Source organism: Salmo trutta, chromosome 30 (assembly GCF_901001165.1).
Source record: "Salmo trutta chromosome 30, fSalTru1.1, whole genome shotgun sequence".
Lineage (NCBI taxonomy): Eukaryota > Metazoa > Chordata > Actinopteri > Salmoniformes > Salmonidae > Salmo > Salmo trutta.
This window is the reverse complement of record NC_042986.1, coordinates 2,048,513-2,071,101: the sequence shown is the minus strand read 5'-3', so window position 1 is coordinate 2,071,101 and position 22,589 is coordinate 2,048,513. Positions and strand designations below refer to the sequence as shown.

At 46.2% G+C, this 22,589-nt stretch overlaps 1 protein-coding gene across 2 annotated transcripts in view; it reads right to left on the bottom strand.

Moving 5' to 3' along the window:
- Positions 1 to 558: 558 nt before the first annotated feature.
- LOC115168944 (methylenetetrahydrofolate reductase) overlaps positions 559 to 22,589 on the bottom strand; it is a 38,017-nt gene continuing 15,986 nt past the window's right edge. For both annotated transcript variants that reach the window (XM_029724480.1, XM_029724479.1), the window contains exons 3-12: positions 22,175 to 22,413; positions 16,663 to 16,773; positions 16,224 to 16,417; positions 15,316 to 15,566; positions 5,671 to 5,805; positions 5,241 to 5,421; positions 4,885 to 5,067; positions 1,770 to 1,871; positions 1,553 to 1,672; positions 559 to 1,069 (exon numbers count right to left, since the gene is read on the bottom strand). In XM_029724480.1, coding sequence (XP_029580340.1) covers positions 806 to 1,069; positions 1,553 to 1,672; positions 1,770 to 1,871; positions 4,885 to 5,067; positions 5,241 to 5,421; positions 5,671 to 5,805; positions 15,316 to 15,566; positions 16,224 to 16,417; positions 16,663 to 16,773; positions 22,175 to 22,413 — 1,780 coding nt within the window. In that variant the 3' untranslated portion in view covers positions 559 to 805. The remainder of the gene's footprint in view (positions 1,070 to 1,552; positions 1,673 to 1,769; positions 1,872 to 4,884; positions 5,068 to 5,240; positions 5,422 to 5,670; positions 5,806 to 15,315; positions 15,567 to 16,223; positions 16,418 to 16,662; positions 16,774 to 22,174; positions 22,414 to 22,589) is intronic.

Here is a 22,589-nt window from a genome sequence, read left to right as displayed (position 1 = left end):
GTCATTTTGCAGGGCTCTGGCAGTGTTCCTCCTTGCACAAAGGCAGAGGTAGCGGTCCTGCTGCTGGGTTGTTGCCCTCCTACGGCCTCCTCCACGTCTCCTGATGTACTGGCCTGTCTCCTGGTAGCGCCTCCATGCTCTGGACACTACGCTGACAGACACAGCAAACCTTCTTGCCACAGCTCGCATTGATGTGCCATCCTGGATGAGCTGCACTACCTGAGCCACTTGTGTGGGTTGTAGACGCAGTCTCATGCTACCACTAGAGTGAAAGCACCGCCAGCATTCAAAAGTGACCAAAACATCAGCCAGGAAGCATAGGAACTGAGAAATGGTCTGTGGTCCCCACCTGCAGAACCACTCCTTTATTGGGGGTGTCTTGCTAATTGCCTATAATTTACACCTGCTGTCTATTCCATTTGCACAACAGCATGTGACATTTATTGTCAATCAGTGTTGCTTCCTAAGTGGACAGTTTGATTTCACAGAAGTGTGATTGACTTGGAGTTACATTGTGTTGTTTAAGTGTTCCCTTCATTTTTTTGAGCAGTGTATATATATATATATATTATTTTTATATTAGGGCCTAATTAATTTATTTCAATTGACTGATTTCCTCATGAACTGTAGCAGTAAAATCAATTAAATTGTTGCATGTAGCGTTTATATTTTTGTTCAGTGTATATATACTGTATAGTATAATACTCCAGTTAAGTACTTTGTGGTGTTCGTTTTTAGTGAAAAGTTCTCGATAGCAGGACCGGGGAGAAAAAGTTAAAAAGTCAGTCAGTGGCTGTCGCCACAGTTACTTTGTGGGTTGATCTTCCACAGGTGACTCCTCGGCAGGCTGTTCTGCAGGTTGCTCCGTGGGTTGCTCCTCTGGGGGGTTGTCAAGCAGCTCAAACATGTTGTCGATGACCTGCCACAGGCAGTTGTCCAATGGGAAGTCATTGTCCACGAGGTTGACTAGGAAGTAGTTGTCGTGGATGTACTTGATGATCATGCGTGATGGCGACTCGTCCTCATACAGCTTGGCCCACTGCTCAATCCACAGGGCAAAGGCCTCGTCCTATTAAAAGAAGGTGAAAACAATTCACTCTACGCATTTCAGAAAGGTGGGAATTTCAAGTGTTTCGACATCGATTTAGCTTTACAGCTCTGATAAAACTTTCAGAAAGCTTTATCAATTCCACACCAAATAATGACTTGGAAAAGGATTACTTTAAAAGGCTTCATGAGAGGTTTTTGTGCCATGGGACTTTCCAAACGCTCCAGCTCAAAGAGACGATGTAGAGGGTTAAAAATTCCATACTCAACTAAAATCTCAGAAAATGTTCATAGAGAACCAATGACAAGCATTTCACAAACTCATCCGAGTCAAGGGAACGTTCCAGAACCAGAATCAACCCCTAGCACACTCCATCATTCCTTCTGATAGATGGTTTCACCTAATTGTTTACACCTATCCAGTCCTCTCATTTCTACACAAGTGCATAGGGCGTAATGTTCCTGGAAGGGGCCAGTAGGTTAATGAGATGACATTTGACCTTACCTTCCAGTACATGAAGCTGACTGGATCCACCACCGTGGGCTGGACAATCTCCCTGCCGGGGAAGATGCCCCACGTCACAGCATTGGGTTGCATGTCATGGGCGTTCGTCGTATTCTGACCCTGTAAATGGAAACAATCAACCAGTAGATCAATCCAACAATCCATTCAATTCACAAAATAGGTGTAAATGTAGGCTAATATATGTAGATGAACTTACATGAACATTGACAATATGGTAGTTGACGCGAGGTTCGTACTTCTTCAGCACTTTGAGGAGAACGGTGACGTTTTCACTGGAGGTGAAAAATTCCAGATAGGCCTGTTGAATTTGCAAATGTCGCAAAGCATTAGGTTCATGTCATTACATGATGAGTATGCGTGTAATACAAAAACTGTTACTAAGTTTGAGAAACCTTTAATTTATTCACTCTTCCTCATTTCTAGGAAAGATTGTGAATCACCCTACTCTCAGCATCATGACAAGAAAGAAAAGGGGACAGCCTTCATTTTTTAAACAGTTATTTTACCTTATATTAATACTTGATCATTTGAATGACTTAATGGGTGTTTAAATTGTGTTATAAATTCAAATGTTTTGTCACGTCCTGACCAGTAAAGGGGTTATTTATTATTGTAGTTTGGTCAGCATGTGGCAGGGGGTGTTTGTTTTATGTGTTTCGTTTTTTTTGGTTAATGTTCTATGTTAGTATAGTTCTATGTTCGTTCTAGTTTTTCTATTTCTATGTTTAGTTTATTGGGTTGACCTTCAATTGGAGGCAGCTGTTCCTCATTGCCTCTAATTGAACGTCCTATTTAGTAGGGGTGTTTTTCTATGTTTTTTTTGGGGTAGTTGTTCCATGTGTAGCTGTGTGCCTTACAGGACTGTTTCTCGTCGTTGTTTTTGTTTAAGTGTTTATTTTGGTTTTCTTCTAAATAAAGAAGATGAGCATACACATTCCCGCTGCGCCTTGGTCCCATCTTTACGACGAACGTGACAGAACTACCCACCACCAATGGACCGAGCAGCGGAGGAAGGAGCAGCAGAGGGATTTGGAGTCATGGACATGGGAGGAAATTTTGGACGGGACAGGACCTTGGCACCAGGCTGGGGAGTTCCGGCGACCTAAGGAGGAGCTGGAGGCAGCCAAGGCGGAGCGGCGTCATTACGAGGCATTATACGCGCAGATTGGCAAGTGTGAGAGGCAGCCCCAATAATTTTTTTGGGGGGGGGCACACGGGAAGAGTGGCTAGGTCAGGTAATAGACCTAAGCCAACTCCCCGTGCTTATTATGGGGAGCAGTGGATCATGAGAGCGCCAGTCTATGCGGAAGTGCGCACGATCTCGCCCATGCGCACGCACAGTCCGGTGCGAGCGATCCCAGCCCCTCACAAGTGCCGTGCTAGAGTGGGCATCCAGCCAGGTAGGAGTATGCCTGCGCAGCACATCTGGCCACCAGTGCGTCTCCTAGGCCCAGGCTACTCTGCGCCTGCTCTACGCACGGCAGCCATCAGGCCTCTGCACAGCACAGTTCGCCCTGTGCCAGCACTCCGCTCGTGCAGGGCTACTGTTACCACCCAGCCAGGACGGGTTGTGCAGGCTGTGCGCTCCAGACCTCCAGTGCTTGTTCATGGCCCGGTGTATCCAGTTCCTGCTCCTCGCACTAGCTTTGAGGTGCATGTCTCCAGTCTGGTGCCTCCAAAGCCAGCACCACGCACCAGGCCTCCAGTATATCAGCCCAGTTCAGTACATCCTGTTCCCGCTCCTCGCTCTAGCCTTGGGGTGCGTGTCTCCAGTCTGTTACCTCCAGTACCAGCCCCACGCACCAGGCCTCCAGTGTGTCAGCCCAGTCCAGTACGTCCTGCTCCTGCTCCTCGCACTAGCCCTGTGGTGCGTGTAAATAGTCTGGCGCCTCCAAAGCCAGCCCCACGCATCAGGCCTTCAGTGCGCAGTCCCCGTCTAGAGCTTCCGACGACAGTACCCCGTCTAGAGCTTCCGACGACAGTTCCCCGTCCAGAGCTTCCGGTGACGGTTCCCCGTCTAGTGCTTCCGGCGACGGTTCCCCGTCTAGTGCTTCCGGCGATGTCCTACAGTCCGGAGCCTGCAGAGTCGGCCCACAGTCCGGAACCGGCACAGCCAGAGTCGCCCTCCTGTCCGGAACCGGCGCAGCCAGAGTCGCCCTCCTGTCCGGAACCGGCGCAGCCAGAGTCGCCCTCCTGTCCGGAACCGGCGCAGCCAGAGTCGCCCTCCAGTCCGGAACCGGCGCAGCCAGAGTCGCCCTCCAGTCCGAGGTCTCCAGCGACGCGCATCAGCCCGAGGTCTCCAGCGACGTGCATCAGCCCGAGGTCTCCAGCGACGTGCATCAGCCCGAGGTCTCCAGCGACGCGCATCAGCCCGAGGTCTCCAGCGACGCGCATCAGCCCGAGGTCTCCAGCGACGCGCATCAGCCCGAGGTCTCCAGCGACGCGCATCAGCCCGAGGTCTCCAGCAATGCGCCTTAGCCCTGAGCCTTCAGCTGGGGTGGACAGGTTAGGTTGGGGACTAAGGCCGGAGCCTGAGCCACCTCCATAGTAGGAGGATTGGGGAGGGGGGGTGTAGCACAAGAACTGTCGGTGACGGTGGCCACCCTCCCTTCCCTCCTTTTAGTTTGGGATTATTTTTGTTTTGGGGTTTATTTTTGTGTTTTTTTGTTTGAGGTGCATCCGGGGTCTGCACCTTTGGGGGGGGGGGGGGGTACTGTCACGTGTCACGTCCTGACCAGTAAAGGGGTTATTTGTTATTGTAGTTTGGTCAGGACGTGGCAGGGGGTGTTTGTTTTGTGTTTCGGGGTTTTTGGTTAATGTTCTATGTTAGTATATTTCTATGTTCGTTCTAGCTTTTCTATTTCTATGTTTAGTTTATTGGGTTGACCTTCAATTGGAGGCAGCTGTTCCTCGTTGCCTCTAATTGAAGGTCCTATTTAGTAGGGGTGTTTTTCTACGGGTTTTTGTGGGTAGTTGTTCCATGTGTAGCTGTGTGCCTTACAGGACTGTTTCTCGTCGTTGTTTTTGTTTAAGTGTTTATTTTGGTTTTCTTCTAAATAAAGAAGATGAGCATACACATTCCCGCTGCGCCTTGGTCCCATCTTTACGACGAACGTGACATGTTTAAATCTCCCCCTCCCTTTAGTATGCCTACCTTCTTTCTAGAATTATTTTGGTAAAACTTTACTTTAAGCCTGCAGGTACAGTATGATGATTTATAACTTGTTATAAAGTATGTATGAGCCTTTATCATGTTATATAATCTTATAATTGGTAATCCCCAAAACCAAACCACGGAGGCCTAACTTCACCTTCTGGAAGACGTAGCCCCCCGGTGGGCCCCAGCCCACGATGGGGTCGTCAGAGGGCATGCCATTGATGGTGGGCTGGGAGTTGATGGTGAGGACCCCCCGGCGGTTCACCTTGTCGAGCTTGTCCATCATTAAGTTGGTCTCCGGAGCCAGTGGCTCGTCGTTCCATGGCAGACACATCACCTAGGAGATAACAGCCAATCATTGATGTCAGTTGAGCAAAGCAGAAATCAAGGGTTTAGGCTTTTGTTTTAAGTGGTAGTCATAATGGCCACGTGGGTCGAATTCATGAGGCTCCAAACGGAAGAAAGCTGACTGAAACATTTCAGTCTAAAGTGTCTAGGGCCAGGTGTCACCTTGTGTCCGGCGCAGTTGGGCTGCGCCTTGATGTAGCTGGTGAAAACCTCGTAGACACTCTGCTCACTGGTCAGCTCCTCGCCCCACATCTTCAGCAGGGCGTCCTTTGACGACTTACTCTTCAGGTAGAACAGGTAGTAATCGTTGAGTTCGCCAAAGGCTGGAGATGACGAGTTGCCCCTGAAATAACACAGAGCCAAGATGAAGTCCTGGGAACATTGCCTTTTCACGGATTATACAGTAATTATTCACATGGAAAAGTCACAGAATAGGTTGAGAAAACAAACGTACTGTATATCATGCATTCCCTTAACTATTAGACCAATGACAGCTACAAAAACATTGGAAATGTAACCATGTCTAACCACAAACTAGCCAAGATGCAAGGTGATTTCTCTAGAGCTTTTGTCCAGTGTGTGGCTTGTTCACCATCGTCCGTTGGGGAAGTCGTCCCAGTCCTGTGTTCTGTATATGTAGCTCTTGGGTCTGGAGGCCCAGAAGATGGGCCGCACGTCCTCCACTTTGCGTTTGGGGTGAGCACTCACCGCCCAGGGGAGTGGACGCCTGGCAACCCAAGAAGACAACCAGAAGGAATCAGTACTAGTAGAAAAGGGTGCGACAGCAGCGATTCCATTCAAATACATAGGCAGTTAAATTTCATGTGAAGTGGTTTGTTTGGCTTTATTAAGCGTTCCAGGACAGAGTGTGCATGTACCAATCAAATTGAATCTGAATATTGCGCAATAGACAATTAAACCTTACACAGTATACCCATTTGGTTCTCTTTCAAATACTTGTTTCGATGTATCACAAATAATATCAAAAGTATCTGTTGGAGACAGACCGGTATAGTGGTGAATGAGGTGAAAAGGAGCCACTCTCTGCCCTCTGGTTATTCTCGCTTCTCTGCCTCACGAAGAGCAATACTACTCTAGCTTTCCTCATATCGACTGGATACCTGTTTTCCTGCTTAACTGCTCACAAGTGAACCATGAAGGATATCGCTGCCGTGCGAAAGGTCTTCAGACCCTGTTAGTCGCAAAGCTTCTAACTAGCTAGCTTCGTACGCCGTTTACACTTTGTTCCTATAACAGACGCTGCTTGGTCCCTTTAGCAAGCCTCATTCCTCACAATGTCCACTGCTACCCCGTCCAGGGACGAGACTAGCACTCAAACCCCCACGTTCATGTGCCTGTAGGTCCATGATTGCAGTGAAAGATTCCCCCCCTCTATGCATCAATTGCTTTGGTAAGGGACATCCCCAAGAGGCTTTAAGCGTGCTTCGATTTCGATAGCCACTCTTGCCTCCAAGCAAACAGCGACACCTGAGAGTAGGCTCTCTGCAACCGAGCCCAGTTAGGGAGAGGTCAAGGATAGCCTTGACTCCCTCCCGTCACTGTCTGATGATGTAGCAAGTTAGGGGACAACAAGGAAGAGGATGAGAATAATCTCACGGATATCCACAAGATTGCTCAGGAGGTGCGGACTGACAACCCCGTTCTCCCACCTTCTCAAGCATGCAGGCCTCACGGCCCCGAGAGCAGTGGAGCTGCCTCTCCTCTAGTGGAGTTTGGGATCCTTCATGTCTGCAAGCGGGCTGCGGCCAGACTCTGCATCGAGTGGCCGTCTCCTACAGGGGCTCAGGGCCCGTCAAGGGACCTATACAATGGGAAGAGACTCCCGTCCCAAAGATTCTTACCAGGTGTACCCCTAGCCTGGATATGCACAATATGGAGGAATTACAGACCTGAACCTCTGTGCCTCCCAAGGCTGTGGTCGTACCATGAGCCTAGCGGGTGTGGGGGGAATGGCGCTTTGGCTGAGCTTATACTACATCTTGGAAGCCCCAGTGTCACCCAATGAGTTGTTTGGGCCCACTGTCGCCGCCATGCAGCAGAAGTGTGACATGCACAAGAAATAAGGCAAAGCCTTCAACTTTTGCTTGCACCGCAGACCAGGGCCCCGTGGCCGGCCGCTGGTTCCTGCATCTCGCCCCAGCATCACAGTTGGGAGGGGGCAACAAGCTGGCCTTGGGGGACTGAGGTCCCCAGTGACGCAGCAGCCTGCCAAGACTCAGGCTAGGCCATTGAACCAGGCAAAACCTGTAGTAAAGCTGTCTTACGCTGCAGCAAGGATCCACCCCTCCAACCTTCCTAATGGAGGTGAGAAGGGTTGGCCAAGATAGGGCGCAGCCCTGGTGAATGAGGAGCATAGTGTGCAGGGCCGACGGCTCTCTGCCCTACCCTCGCTCTTCGAGTTTAACGTTTGATAGGGGAAGGAGTAGCATTGTTTTGACCACAGTGGTAAGGCAGGGCTGCGTTGAGACAAAACCCTAATCTCTTTGCAGCAGCTCACTTTAGTGACTGTGCTCACATGAAAAAATGGAGCACAGATGTCCGTGATCGTCTGAGACCAGACAGCTGATGAAACTGTAGGTTTGCACATCCAAAGAATTTCTGCACAAACTGTCAGAAACAGTCTCAGGAAAGCTCATCTGCATGCTCATTGTCCTCACCAGGGTCTTGTCCTGACTGCAGCACGGCGTTGTAACCGACTTCAGTGGGCAAATGCTCACCTTCGATGGCCACTGGCACGCTGGAGAAGTGTGCTCTTCACGGATTAATCCCGGTTTCAACTGTACCAGGCAGATGGCAGACAGCATGTATAACGTCGTGTGGGTGAGCGGTTTGCTGATGTCAATGTTGTGAACAGAGTGCCCCATGCTGGTGATGGGATTATGGTATGGGCAGGCATAAGCTACGGCTAACGAACACAATTGCATTTTAACCTCTCTAGGGTCGGCGGGACAAAATCGTCCCACCTACTCAACAGCCAGTTGAATCCTGTGGCGCGTTATTCAAATACCTTACAAATGCTATTACTTCAATTTCTCAAACATATGACTATTTTACACCATTTTAAAGACAAGACTCTCGTTAATCTAACCACACTGTCCGATTTCAAAAAGGCTTTACAACGAAAGCAAAATATTAGATTATGTCAGCAGAGTACCCAGCCAGAAATAATCAGACACCCATTTTTCAAGCTAGCATATAATGTCACATAAACCCAAACCACAGCTAAATGCAGCACTAACCTTTGATGATCTTCATCAGATGACAACCCTAGGACATAATGTTATACAATACATGCATGTTTTGTTCAATCAAGTTCATATTTATATCAAAAAACTGCTTTTTACATTAGCATGTGACGTTCAGAACTAGCATACCCCGCGCAAACTTCCGGTGAATTTACTAAATTACTCACGATAAACGTTCACAAAAAACATAACAATTATTTTAAGAATTATAGATACAGAACTACTCTATGCACTCGCTATGTCCGATTTTAAAATAGCTTTTCGGTGAAAGCACATTTTGCAATATTCTAAGTAGATAGCCCGGCCTCACAGGGCTAGCTATTTAGACACCCGCCAAGTTTAGCCCTCACCAAAGTCAGATTTACTATAAGAAAAATGTTATTACCTTTGCTGTTCTTCGTCAGAATGCACTCCCAGGACTTCTACTTCAATAACAAATGTTGGTTTGGTTCAAAATAATCCATAGTTATGTTCAAATATCCTCTGTTTTGTTCGTGCGTTCAAGACACTATCCGAATGGTAAAGAAGGGTGACGCGCACGACGCATTTCGTGACAAAAAAACTCTAAATATTCCATTACCGTACTTCGAAGCATGTCAACCGCTGTTTAAAATCAATTTCTATGCCATTTTTCTCGTAAAAAAGCGATAATATTCCGACCAGGAAAGCGTGTTTAGGTTCAAAGAGAGAGAAAATAAAAACATGGGGTCGACTCGTGCACGCGCCTCAGTCCCATTGTCCTCTGATAGAGCACTTACCAAAAGCGCTAATGTTTTTCAGCCAGTGGCTGGAATTACATCATTCAGCTTTTTCCAGCCTTCTGAGAGCCTATGGGAGCCGTAGGAAGTGTCACGCTACAGCAAAGATCCTCAGTTTTCATTAAAGAGAGCCAAGAAGAACAAGAACTTGTCAGACAGGTCACTTCCTGTAAGGAATCTTCTCAGGTTTTTGCCTGCCATATGAGTTCTGTTATACTCACAGACACCATTCAAACCGTTTTAGAAACTTTAGGGTGTTTTCTATCCAAAGCCAATAATTATATGCATATTCTAGTTTCTGGGCAGTAGTAATAACCAGATTAAATCGGGTACGTTTTTTATCCGGCCGTGCAAATACTGCCCCCTACCCCCAACAGGTTAAATCGATGGCAATTTGAATGCACAGAGATACTGTGACAACATCCAGAGGCCTATTGTCGTGCCATTCATCTGCCACCATCACCTCATGTTTCAGCATGATAATGCACGGCCCCATAACACAATGATCTGTATACAATTCCTGAAAGCTGAAAATGTCCCAGTTCTTCTATGGCCTACATACTCAAACATGTCACCCATTGAGCATGTTTGGGATGCTCTGGATTGACGTGTACGACAGATTTTGTTAGCAACAAATGCGGAAAAAGGTACAGTAAATGTAAAATACACAAAATCAACAGTGTAATGTTTAGATTCAGTCGTGTCAGGTGAATCAATAAAATGTATTTATAAAGCCCTTTTTACATCAGCAGATGTCAGAGCTATACAGAAACCTAGCCAATAACCCCAAACAGCAAGCAATGCAGATGAAGAACTGTTGTGTCCTCATCTTTTGTCTAATAATTTCCCATAATCTCCAAACTGTTCCCTTGTAATTGCTACCATGGTCATGCATTCTATATTTCAGTAAGTGTCACGTCCTGACCAGTATAAGGGGTTATTTGTCATTGTAGTTTGGTCAGGGCGTGGCAGGGGTGTGTTTGTTTTGTGTTGTCGGGGTTTTGAGGTTTTGTATTTCTATGGTTTTTCTATGTTGTATATTTCTTTGTGTTGGCCTGGTATGGCTCTCAATCAGGAACAGCTGTACATCGTTGTTGCTGATTGGGAGTCATACTTAGGTAGCCCTTTTTCACCTGTCGTTTGTGGGAAGTTGTTTTTGCATAGCTGTGTGTAGCCTGCAATACTGTGCGTTCGTTCGTTTTCTTGTTTTTGTTTTGTTCAGTGTTTAATAAAAGTTAAGATGAGCACTCAACCCGCTGCGCCTTGGTCTACGCCGTACGACACTCGTTACAATAAGAAACATTTCAATTTAGCCCTATCCATATAGGCCAATTCCAACGAGTGAAGGGTTAATGACCTTTTATTTTATTTATTTCACCTTTATTTAACCAGGTAGGGTAGTTGAGAACAAGTTCTCATTTACAACTGCAACCTGGCCAAGATAAAGCAAAGCAGTTCGACACATACAACAACACAGAGTTACACCTGGAATAAACAAACATACAATCAATAATACAGTAGAAAAAGTCTATATACAGTGTGTGCAAATGAGGTAGGATGAGGGAGGTAAGGCAAATAAATAGGCCATGGTGGCGAAGTACACTACTCAAAAAAATAAAAGAAACACTAAAATAACACATCCTAGATCTGAATGAATGAAATAATCTTATTAAATACTTTTTTCTTTACATAGTTGAATGTGCTGACAACAAAATCACACAAAAATAATCAATGGAAATCTAATTTATCAACCCATGGAGGTCTGGATTTGGAGTCGCACTCAAAATTAAAGTGGAAAACCACACTACATGCTGATCCAACTTTGATGTAATGTCCTTAAAACAAGTCAAAATGAGGCTCAGTAGTGTGTGTGGCCTCCACGTGCCTGTATGACCTCCCTACAACGCCTGGGCATGCTCCTGATGAGGTGGCGAATGGTCTCCTGAGGGATCTCCTCCCAGACCTGGACTAAAGCATCCGCCAACTCCTGGACAGTCTGTGGTGCAACGTGGCGTTGGTGGATGGAGCGAGACATGATGTCCCAGATGTGCTCAATTGGATTCAGGTCTGGGGAACGGGCGGGCCAGTCCATAGCATCAATGCCTTCCTCTTGCAGGAACTGCTGACACACTCCAGTCACGTGAGGTCTAGCATTGTCTTGCATTAGGAGGAACCCAGGGCCAACCGCACCAGCATATGGTCTCACAAGGGGTCTGAGGATCTCATCTTGGTACCTAATGGCAGTCAGGCTACCTCTGGCGAGCACATGGAGGGCTGTGCGACCCCCCAAAGAAATGCCACCCCACACCATGACTGGCCCACCGCCAAACCTGTCATGCTCGAGGATGTTGCAGGCAGCAGAACGTTCTCCATGGCGTCTCCAGACTCTGTCACATGTGCTCAGTGTGAACCTGCTTTCATCTGTGAAGAGCACAGGGCGCCAGTGGGGAATTTGCCAATCTTGGTGTTCTCTGGCAAATGCCAAACGTCCTGCACGGTGTTGGGCTGTAAGCACAACCCCCACCTGTGGACGTCGGGCCCTCATACCACCCTCATGGAGTCTGTTTCTGACCGTTTGAGCAGACACATGCACATTTGTGGCCTGCTGGAGGTCATTTTGCAGGGCTCTGGCAGTGCTCCTCCTTGCACAAAGGCGAAGGTAGCGGTCCTGCTGCTGGGTTGTTGCCCTCCTACGGCCTCCTCCACGTCTCCTGATGTACTGGCCTGTCTCCTGGTAGCGCCTCCATGCTCTGGACACTACGCTGACAGACACAGCAAACCTTGCCACAGCTCGCATTGATGTGCCATCCTGGATGAGCTGCACTACCTGAGCCACTTGTGTGGGTTGTAGACGCCGTCTCATGCTACCACTAGAGTGAAAGCACCGCCAGCATTCAAAAGTGACCAAAGCATCAGCCAGGAAGCATAGGAACTGAGAAGTGGTCTGTGGTCACCACCTGCAGAACCACTCCTTTATTGGGGGTGTCTTGCTAATTGCCTATAATTTCCACCTGTTGTCTATTCCATTTGCACAACAGCATGTGAAATGTATTGTCAATCAGTGTTGCTTCCTAAGTGGACAGTTTGATTTCACAGAAGTGTGATTGACTTGGAGTTACATTGTGTTGTTTAAGTGTTCCCTTTATTTTTTTGAGCAGTGTAATTACAATATAGCAATTAAACACTGGAATGGTAGATGTGCAGAAGATGAATGTACAAGTAGAGATACTGGGGTGCAAAGGAGCAAGATAAATAAATAAATAAATACTGTATGGGGATGAGGTAGTTGGATGGGCTATTTACAGATGGGCTACATACAGGTGCAGTGATCTGTGAGCTGCTCTGACAGCTGGTGCTTAAAGCTAGTGAGGGAGATATGAGTCTCCAGCTTCAGTGATTTTTGCAGTTCGTTCAAGTCATTGGCAGCAGAGAACTGGAAGGAAAGAGGCCAAAGGAGGAATAGGCTTTGGGGGTGACCAGCGAAATATACCTGCTGGAGCATGTGCTGCTATGGTGACCAGTGAGCTGAGGTAAGGCAGGGCTTTACCTAGCAGAGACTTGTAGATGTCCTGGAGCCAGTGGGTTTGTCGGCGAGTATGAAGCGAGGGCCAGCCAACGAGAGCGTACAGGTCGCAGTGATAGACTGCATCCAATTTGTTGAGTAGAGTGTTGGAGGCTATTTTGTAAATGACATCGCCGAAGTCGAGGATCGGTAGGATGGTCAGTTTTACGAGGGTAACCCAATCATTGGCTCAGGTCACCTTTTTTTCCATTGTCGCACCTTGGAGCCTATAGCTTTTCCCCTGAAGGGCGTTGTCCAGTACACACAGTGCACATCGACTTGGGCAAGTGTGTCATGCTCTTTGCTCATTAGGCAACCTCCCTTCAGAAGTTGGTGGGGACCCCCGTTTTCTCTTTGACTATATCCTGACGGTTCAGGGGGACTATTATATGTTTTTATAATGCTAGGGTGGTAGCCTTTGGATTGGCCTGGAAGTGCCCTTTCCTAGTGTTTACCTCTTGGGCACTGTTTTTGGGACATACACTACATGACCAAAAGTATGTGGACACTTGCTTGTCGAACATCTCATTCAAAATCATGGAAATTAATATGGAGTTGGTTCCCCCTTTGCTGCTATAACAGCCTCCACTCTTCTGGGAAGGCTTTCCACTAGATGTTGGAACATTGCTGCAGGGACTTGCTTCTATTCAGCCGCAAGAGCATTAATGAGGTCGGGCACTGATTTTGGGCGATTAAGCCTGGTTCGCAGTTGGCATTCCAATTCATCCCAAAGATGTTCGATAGAGTTGAGGTCAGGGCTATGTGCAGGCCAGTGAAGTTCTTCCACACCTATCTCGACAAACCATTTCTGTACGGACCTCACCTCGTGCACAGGGCCATTGTCATGCTGAAACAACTGTTCGTCTAGATTGTCATTGTATTCTGTAGCGTTAAGATTTCCCTTCACTGGAACTAAGGGGCCTAGCCCAAACCATGAAAAACAGCCCCAGACCATTGTTCCTCCTCCACCAAAATGTACAGGTGGCACTATGCATTGGGGCAGGTAGCGTCTACTGGCATCCGCCAAACCCAGATTCTTCCATCGGACTGCCAGATGGTGAAGTGTGATTCATCACTCCAGAGAACGCGTTTCCACTGCTCCAGAGAACAATGTGGGCTAGCTTTACACAACTCCAGCCGACGCTTGGCATTGCGCATGGTGATCTTAGGCTTGTGTGCGGCTGCTCGGCCATGGAAACACAATTCATGAAGCTCCCGATGAACAGTTCTTGTGCTGACGTTGCTTCCAGAGGCAGTTTGGAACTCGGTAGTGAGTGTTTCACTTTTTACCCGCTACGCGCTTCAGCACTCAGCGGTCCCGTTCTATGAGCTTGTGTTGGCTACCACTTCACGGCTGAGCCGCTGTTGCTCCTTGACGTTTCCACTTCACAATAACAGCACTTACAGTTGACCGGGGTAGCTCTAGCAGGGCAGAAATTTTATCAACTGACTTGTTGGAAAGGTGGCATCCTATGACGGTGCTACGTTGAAAATCACTGAGCTCTTCAGTAAGGCCATTCTACTGCCAATGTTTTGATTTTATACACCTGTCAGCAGGTGAGATTTTAAAAGCCACATACTGGGCTTCACCTCTCTTTGTTATGAGGTTCTTCCCAATGGGTTGTTTCTGCACCTTCTTGGTGCCTACACTCAGTAACGGGACCTCTGAGGGTTGGTGATGTTGGGCCTACCCTGGCTTCGGACAGCAAGTTTTTTGCGATATGGGAGTTGGCCATATCCCCATATGTGATACATCGAAATTAGTATTTGAAAGAGAGCTTAAGGTTACTTGCGTAACCTGGTCCTCTGATAATATGAGTAAGATGTATCACTGCATTCCCCTGCTCACAAGGGCGTGAGGAAGAGAAGCATGCTTGAGAATAAGCAGAGGGCGGGAGTGGCTCCTTTTAAAGAGCAACTGCCCCTAAAAACCAACTTCACATTTAGAAAACAGCTTATGGTCGCGTTGGTGAGTCAGAAACATTTGATTATACTGTCAAAATTGACTAGAGTGTAAATAGGATAATTCTTGTCATAAAGTCTGTCTCGTCAAAAACAGAGTTTTATGACAAGCATTACAAAGAAAATGAAGGTTGGGTTTGTTTCAATCCTGCCCACATGCCCACAGCTGGTAGTAATCATCAATTTGGAGTACAGGTGCACGTGACCCAAACGCAATGTCAGTGGTAAATTTGGGTCAACTTTGGAATCCCTATGGGGCTAGTTAGGGACCATCGGTAAATTCCACAATGTACATGGGACAATATATAAAAATTCCTCCAAATTGACTTAAAAACCTCAAATCAATTACAAATTGTAGAATTTTATATACAAATATTGAAAGCATTTAATGAGAAAATGAATGAAGCAAATTTTTAAAATGAGGCCAAATCAGGAAGTGCAGTCGTCCTTTAAGAAAGGTGAGGGTCTCACCTCATTCAAGTAGGTGATCCTAAACGAATCCCCATATGTGATACATCTCACTCATATTGTCTGAGAACCAGGATTACGGTAGTAACTTTACATTTCATTATTCTTCAAATACTCTGTCAGCTAAATCAAGCAAACAACCTGAAGTGTTTGAAAGAAAAAAACAATCCTATTTGGACCCAGGTATGGTGTGGTAGGTGGTCCGGGCTTAGACAACCAACCTGGGGTCCTCGATCCAGAGGCCCAGCTGCCGCAGAACCTCCATGGTGGCCACCTCGCGGTTCAGCGTGTAGAAGTGGAGGCCCAACACATTGCCGCTCTCCAGGAGCACGCGGCACATGCCCACCGTCTGCTCAATGCCGTAGTTGCGGATGGCTGCGTCATTGTCCTTGATTGGCTCGATGACCTGCATGATCTCCTCAGGCACCTCCAGCTTGGACAACTTCACCAGCTGCTTTAGAGATTGGTAGCCCTGGAGGAAAGGAGGAATTATAAAACACAAAACAAAACATACAAATACTTTAGAAAATAATTTCAAATACTTTAGCTGTGCTTGGTTGAGCTTGCCTGTTAAAATTAAGCAAACCCCGCCCACTGGACACTCCAAACATTTCCCCTTATAGGAAAATGTCCCCTTGTCCGATGAATAATGTCTTGTTTTGTTTTTGCACGGAACATACTTGGTCATTTGTTACAACATTGCTCGCTATCATCCCATCCTAGAACATGCCATTCCAAGAAAGCGTTACAAAGTACGCAACCCCTCCCTTTCAACCTTTGACAAATGTAGTCTTTGACCACACCACCCCACACACACAAGTCCATGGCCCAGTTTAGGCCTATGTCCCAAACTACCTGGTAGGGCTGAGACGATACCAGTAATGCAATATTTTTCCATGGCAAAAATGAAAACTATTCGGTCCTTTAAAAACCTGCTCTATGTAAAAAAAAATGTAAAAAGTGCTACAGCTTGGAAAATAAATACATGTGACTCTGGATAACAACATAATGATGTTTGTTTCCAACATGAAGGCTGTTCTCCTAAAGAAGTCAAATCGGCCTCGAGTTTTGTTTCCTTGCCGCAATACTAACGAGTATCCCGATAATGGTATCGTCCCGGCCTTAGTACCTGGATAGGGAAGATGCCCGGTAGGATGGGGCAGGTGATCCCTATGGCCCTGCAATCTCTGACAAACTTGAGGAAGGTGTCGGTCCGGAAGAAGAGCTGGGTGATGATGAAGTCTGCCCCAGCGTCCACTTTCTCCTTCAGGTGTCTCAGGTCCTCGTCGTAGCTCTCTGCCTCCGGGTGGCCAGTAGGGTAGCCTGCCACAATAAATTTGTTTTAATGTGCAGTGTGTGTGTACAGGTCACATTTTACCAACAACTTGAAGGACTAAATGGCTTTACGGGAGATAAAATGCTCACATCGTATAAGTAGGTACAACAGCCTACTTTAAAGTCCTCCACAAATAACCTGATAAAAGGATATCATTACTATAAAATGACAATATGCTGAAGCTTTGTAAAAATATCTTTTTTTTAAATAAGTAATTTTACATCAATCATACCAGCCACACAGATGTCAAAGTAGTCATCAAACTCGCAGCGGATGTGTTTGACCAGGTCTGTGGCGTAGTTGAAGCCCCCTTCTTCCTCTTCCCAGTCAGCCCCTACAGGATCTATGAAGAGATCAGGAAAACATGGTGTTCAAAGGGAATTTGTCACAATAAGACATTTAAAAATATAAAATGTAAGATGCAACAATTTCAAAGATTTTACTAAGTTACAGTTCAGTGAAATCAGTCAATTGAAATAAATTCATTAGGCCTTACTCTATGATTTCACATGACTGGGAATACAGATATGCATCTGTTGGTCAAAGATACCTTAAAATAAAAAAGTTAATGTTTTGGATCAGAAAACCAGTCCATCTGGTGTGACCACCATTTGCCTCGTTATGGTATAGCTATGGTAAGTTGGCGCTGACAGACATGGCAGCTCTGCTTCTAGCTCGTAAGCAACTTCGCAGTATTTCGTTTTTTGTGTGTTATTTCTTACATTATTAGCCCAGAACGTTTGTGTTATTACATACAGCCAGAAATAACGTTTGGATATCAGAGCGGCGGTAACTCACCAGTATTACGACCAGGAATACAACTTTGCTGAATTGGATCTTTTGTTCATACCCTCCTGGGTAATTTAACTTTTCCCAGAGGCGCTCCAAGACGCCGCCAGCGGAGAAGTAGTATTCGGAGTGGACTTCTAGTCCCACTCAGGAGGCGGGCACACCATCCACCTCTTCCGAGTATATTACTCGCTAATGTTCAGTCTCTGGACAATAAAGTAGACGAGCTCAGGGCAAGGATCTCCTTCAGGAGAGACTTCAGGGACCGTAACAGCCAGCTAGGTTCTCAGTTCATCGCACAGACAGGAATAAAGAACTCTCCGGGAAGAAGAAGGGCGGGGATGTATGTTTCATGATTAACCACTCATAGTGTGATTGTGATAACATACAGACACACAAGTCCTTTTGCTCACCCGACCTAGAATACCTCACAATCAAATTCCGACTGCATTTCCTCCCAAGAGACTTATCTTTGGTTAGTTAAAGCTGTGTATATTCCCCCTTAATCCGATACTCCCGATGGCCCTCAAAGAACTACACTGGACTTTATGCAAACCACATATTTATTTATTGTAGCTGGGGATTTTAACAAAACAAATTTGAGGAAAACACTACCGAAGTTCTATCAAACACATGGACTGTAGTACTCGCTTAGGAAAAACCCTAGAGATGCCTACAAGGCCCTCCCCCGCCCTCCCTTCGGTAAATCAGATCACGACTATTTTGCTCCTCCCTTCCTATAGACAGAAACTCAAAACAGGAAGTACCCGTGCTAAGGTCTATTCAACGCTGGTCTAACCAATTGGAATCAATGCTTTAAAATTATTTTGATCACGCGGACTGGGATATGTTCCGGGTAGCCTCAGAGAATAATATTGACATTTACACGGACACAGTGACTGAGTTCATAAGGAACTGTATAGGGGATGTTGCTCCCAGAGTGTCTATTAAAACCTACCCAAACCAGACACGGTGGATAGATGGCAGCATTCGCGCAAAACTGAAAGGGAAAACCAGCCACGTCGCGGACACCAACATCCTGCTCCCAGACAAGCTAAACACCTTCTTCGCCCACTTCGAGGATAACAGTGCCACCGACGCGGCTGCTACCAAGGACGGTGGGCTCTCATTCTCCGTGGCCGACGTGAGTAAGACATTTAAGCATGTTAACCTTCGCAAGGCTGCCAGCCCAGACGGCATCCCTAGCGGTGTCCCCAGAGCATGCGCAGACCAGCTAGCTTGAGTGTTAATGGACATATTCAATCTCTCCCTATACCAGTCTGCTGTCTGTCCCCACTTGCTTCAAGATTTACATTTACATTTTAGATGTCCATCATTGTTCCTGTACCAAAGAAAGCAAAGTTAACTAAATGATCATCACCCTGTAGCACCCATTTCTGTCATCATGAAGTGCTTTGAGAAGTTAGTTAAGGATCATATCACCTCTACCTTACCTGATACCCTAGACCCACTTCAATTTGCTTACCGCCCCAAAAGATCCGCAGACGATGGAATCGCTATCGCACTGCCCTATCTCATCTGGACAAGAGGAATACCGACGTCAGAATGCTGTTCATTGACTATAGCTCAACATTCAAAACCATAGTATCCTCCAAGTTCATCATAAAGCTCAGGGCCCTGGGTATGAACCCCGCCCTGTGCAACTGGGTCCTAAATCTGACGGGCTGCCCCCAGGTGGTGAAGGTAGGAAACAACACCTCCACTTTGCTGATCCTCAATACATGGGCGTGCTCATCCCCCTCCTGTACTCCCTGTTCACCCATGACTGCGTGGCCACGCATGTCTCCAACTCAATCTTCAAGTTTGCAGATGACGCAACAGTAGCAGAATTGAAAACCAACGATGACGAGACAGCCTACAGGGGAGGAGGTGAGGGCCCTAGCGGAGAGGTGAAAGGAAAATAACCTCTCCCTCAACGTCAACAAAACGAACAAGCTGATCGTGGACTTCAGGAAACAGTAGAGGGAGCACACCGCTATTCACACCGACGGGACCGCAGGGGACAAGGTTCCTCAGCGTACACATCACTGACAATCTGAAATGGTCCACCCACACAGACAGTGTGGTGAAGAAGGCTCAACAAGGCTCTCCAGAGGGTGGTACAGTCTGCCTAACACATCATTGGGGGCACACTGCCTGCCCTCCAGGACACCTACAGCACCCGATATCACAGGAAGGCCAAACATTATCCAGAATGCGAGGTCAGTAGAGGTGAATCAAAGCTGGGGCAGAGACTGAAAAACAGCTTCTATCTCAAGGCCATCAGACTCTTAAACAGCCATCACTACCGGCTACCACCCGGCTACTCAACCCTGCACCTTAGAGGCTGCTGCCTTATATACATAGACATGGAAACAATGGCCACTTTAATAATGTTTACAAACTGCTTTACTCATCTCATATGTATATACTGTATTCTACTCTATTTCAGTCAATGCCACTTTAGATGTGCGTTGTTGTGAATTGTTAGATACTACTGCACTGTTGGAGCTAGGAACACCAGCATTTCGCTACACCCGCAATTTAATCTGCTAAATATCATTCATCATCATGGTATCCCTGTGCATTCAAATTGCCATCGACAAAATCAATTGTGTCCGTAGCTTATGCCTACCCATACCATAACCCCACCGCCACCATGGGGCACTCTGTTCACAGCGGTGACTTCAGAAAACCGCTCACCCACACAACGCGATACACGCTGTCTGCCATCTGCCCCGTACAGTTGAAACCGGGATTCATCCGTGAAGAGCACACTTCTCCAGCGTGCCAGTGGCCATCGAAGGTGAGCATTTGCCCACAGAAGTCAGTTACGATGCTGAACTGCAGTCAGGTCAAGACCATTGGTGAGGACGACGAGCTTCTCTGAGATTGTATAGAAATTATTTGGTTGTGCAAACCCAGTTTCATCAGCTTTCTGCAGTCAGCTTGCCAATTGCACACTCCCTAAAAACTTGAGACGTGGCAAAACTGTACATTGTAGAGGGGCCTTTTTGTCCCCAGCACAAGGTGCACCTGTGTAATGACCATGTTGTTTAATCAGCTTCTTAAAATATGCCAAACCTATCAGGTGGATAGATTATCTTGGAAAATGAGAAACGCTAACTCACAGGGACTTAAACTAATTTGTGCAAAAACGTTTGAGCAAAATAAGCTTTTTGTGCATATGGAACATTTCTGGGATCTTTTATTTCACCTCATGAAACATGGGACGAACACTTTACATGTTGCGTTAATATTTTTGCTCAGTATACACTACCGGTCAAAAGTTTTATTACACCTACTCATTCAAGGGTTTTCATTTATTTTTACTATTTTCTACATTGTAGAATAATAGTGAAGACATCAAAACGATGAAATAACACATATGGAATCATGTAGTAACCAAGCAAATCAAAATATATTTTATATTTGAGATCCTTCAAAGTAGACACCCTTTGCCTTGATGACAGCTTTGCACACTCTTGCCTTCTTAAAAGTTAATTTGTGGAATTTCTTTCCTTCTTAATGCGTTTCAGTCAATCAGTTGTGTTGTGAAAAGGTGGGGGGGCATAGAGAAGATAAAGAACAAGTTCATATTATGGCGAGAACAGCTCAAATAAGCAATGAGAAATGACAGTCCATCATTACTTTAAGACATGTCAGTCGATGTGGAAAATTTGAAATACTGAAAGTTTCTTCAAGTGCAGTCGCAAAAACCATCAAGCGCGATGATGAAACTGGCGCCCATGAGGACCGCTATAGGAGAGGAAGACCCAGAGTTACCTCTGCTGCAGAGGATAAGTTCATTAGTTACCAGCCTCAGAAATTGCAGCCCAAATAAATGCTTCAGAGTTCAAGTAACATACACATCTCAACATCAACTGTTCTGAGGAGACTTCATGGTCGAATTTCTGCAAAGAAACCACTACTAAAGGACACCAATAATAAGAAGAGACTTGCTTGGGCCAAGAAACACGAGCAATGGACACTAGACTGGTGGAAATTTGTCCTTTGGTCTGATGAGTCCAAATTGGAGATTTTTGGTTCCAACCGCCGTGTCTTTGTGAGACTTCAAGGCACACTTAACCAGCATGGCTACCACAGCATTCTGCAGCGATACGCCATCCCATCTGGTTTGGGCTTAGTGGGCCTATCATTTGAGATGGTTTGGGATGAGTCGGAACGCAGAACGAAGGAAAAGCAGACAACAAGTGCTCAGCATATGTGCGAACTCCTTCAAGACTGTTGGAAAAGAATTCCAGGTGAATCTGGTTGAGAGAATGCCAAGAGTGTGCAAAGCTGTCATCAAGGCAAAGGGTGGCTATTTGAAGAATCTCAAATATATTTTCATTTGTGTAACACTTTTTTGGTTACTAGATGATTCCATATGTGTTATTTCATCATTTTGATATCTTCACTATTATTCTACAATGTAGAAAATAGTAAAAATAAAGAAACCCACTCATTCAAGGGTTTGTTCTAAAACTTTTGACGGGTAGTGTAGTTTCCATGTCCCTCTTGAAAAACGCTTCTTCTCAATGAGAAAAATCTGGATAAATAAGGGTTAAACTGAGACTCAGCGATATGATTTTACCACAAGCCACAATGTGAACCAAAAAATTGCAGTGAGAGCGATGCAGGAGGCTGTAATTGTGAGCGATATGACATGGCCACAAGCAGCAATATGAACAAACATTTTTGCACAGGAATTCACTTCCCTTTAAAAAATATCAGGCAGACCCTCAGGCTATTGGAATACAATACCAAAGCGCACACACAAACACTCCTACAATAGACTAACCATGCTCTGGGTAGAAGAGCAGGGTTGTCCCTAAGATCTAGGATCAGCTGACCCTACCCAAATTCTAATCTTAACCGTTAAGAGGAAAATATGAAAACTGCCCTTAGATCTGTGCCTATGTGCAACGTCACCCTACTCGATGTGGCCCTACCTCCTCTTAGAGCCATGATGTTCTTCAGGCCAAGGTGTTTGGCTTTGCTCAGGTACCCAGTGATCGTTTCTTTGGTCTGGTTGCAGCAGGTCAGGTGCAGGATGCTCTCCAGGCCACAGTAGTTGACCGCTGTGCTGGCAATCATCATAGAGGAGGTCTCCTTGTCCGAACCTGGGTCCCCGGCCGGATGCCAGGTAATATCTATGAACAGGGGCCCCCCAGAGCCCATGCGATCAAATCTGAATGGGAAAAATGGGAGGGAGAGATGTGGTTAGTTAGCAACTCCAGTATTTACACGTCACTAGCGTTGCTGGGAAGTGGCTTGCAAAAAAACTGAATAGTCCACCAGAAGCCAGAAGTTCAATACATTTCCATTTCAAATGTCGATTGTCCGTAGGCTTGGTCCTTACGCATG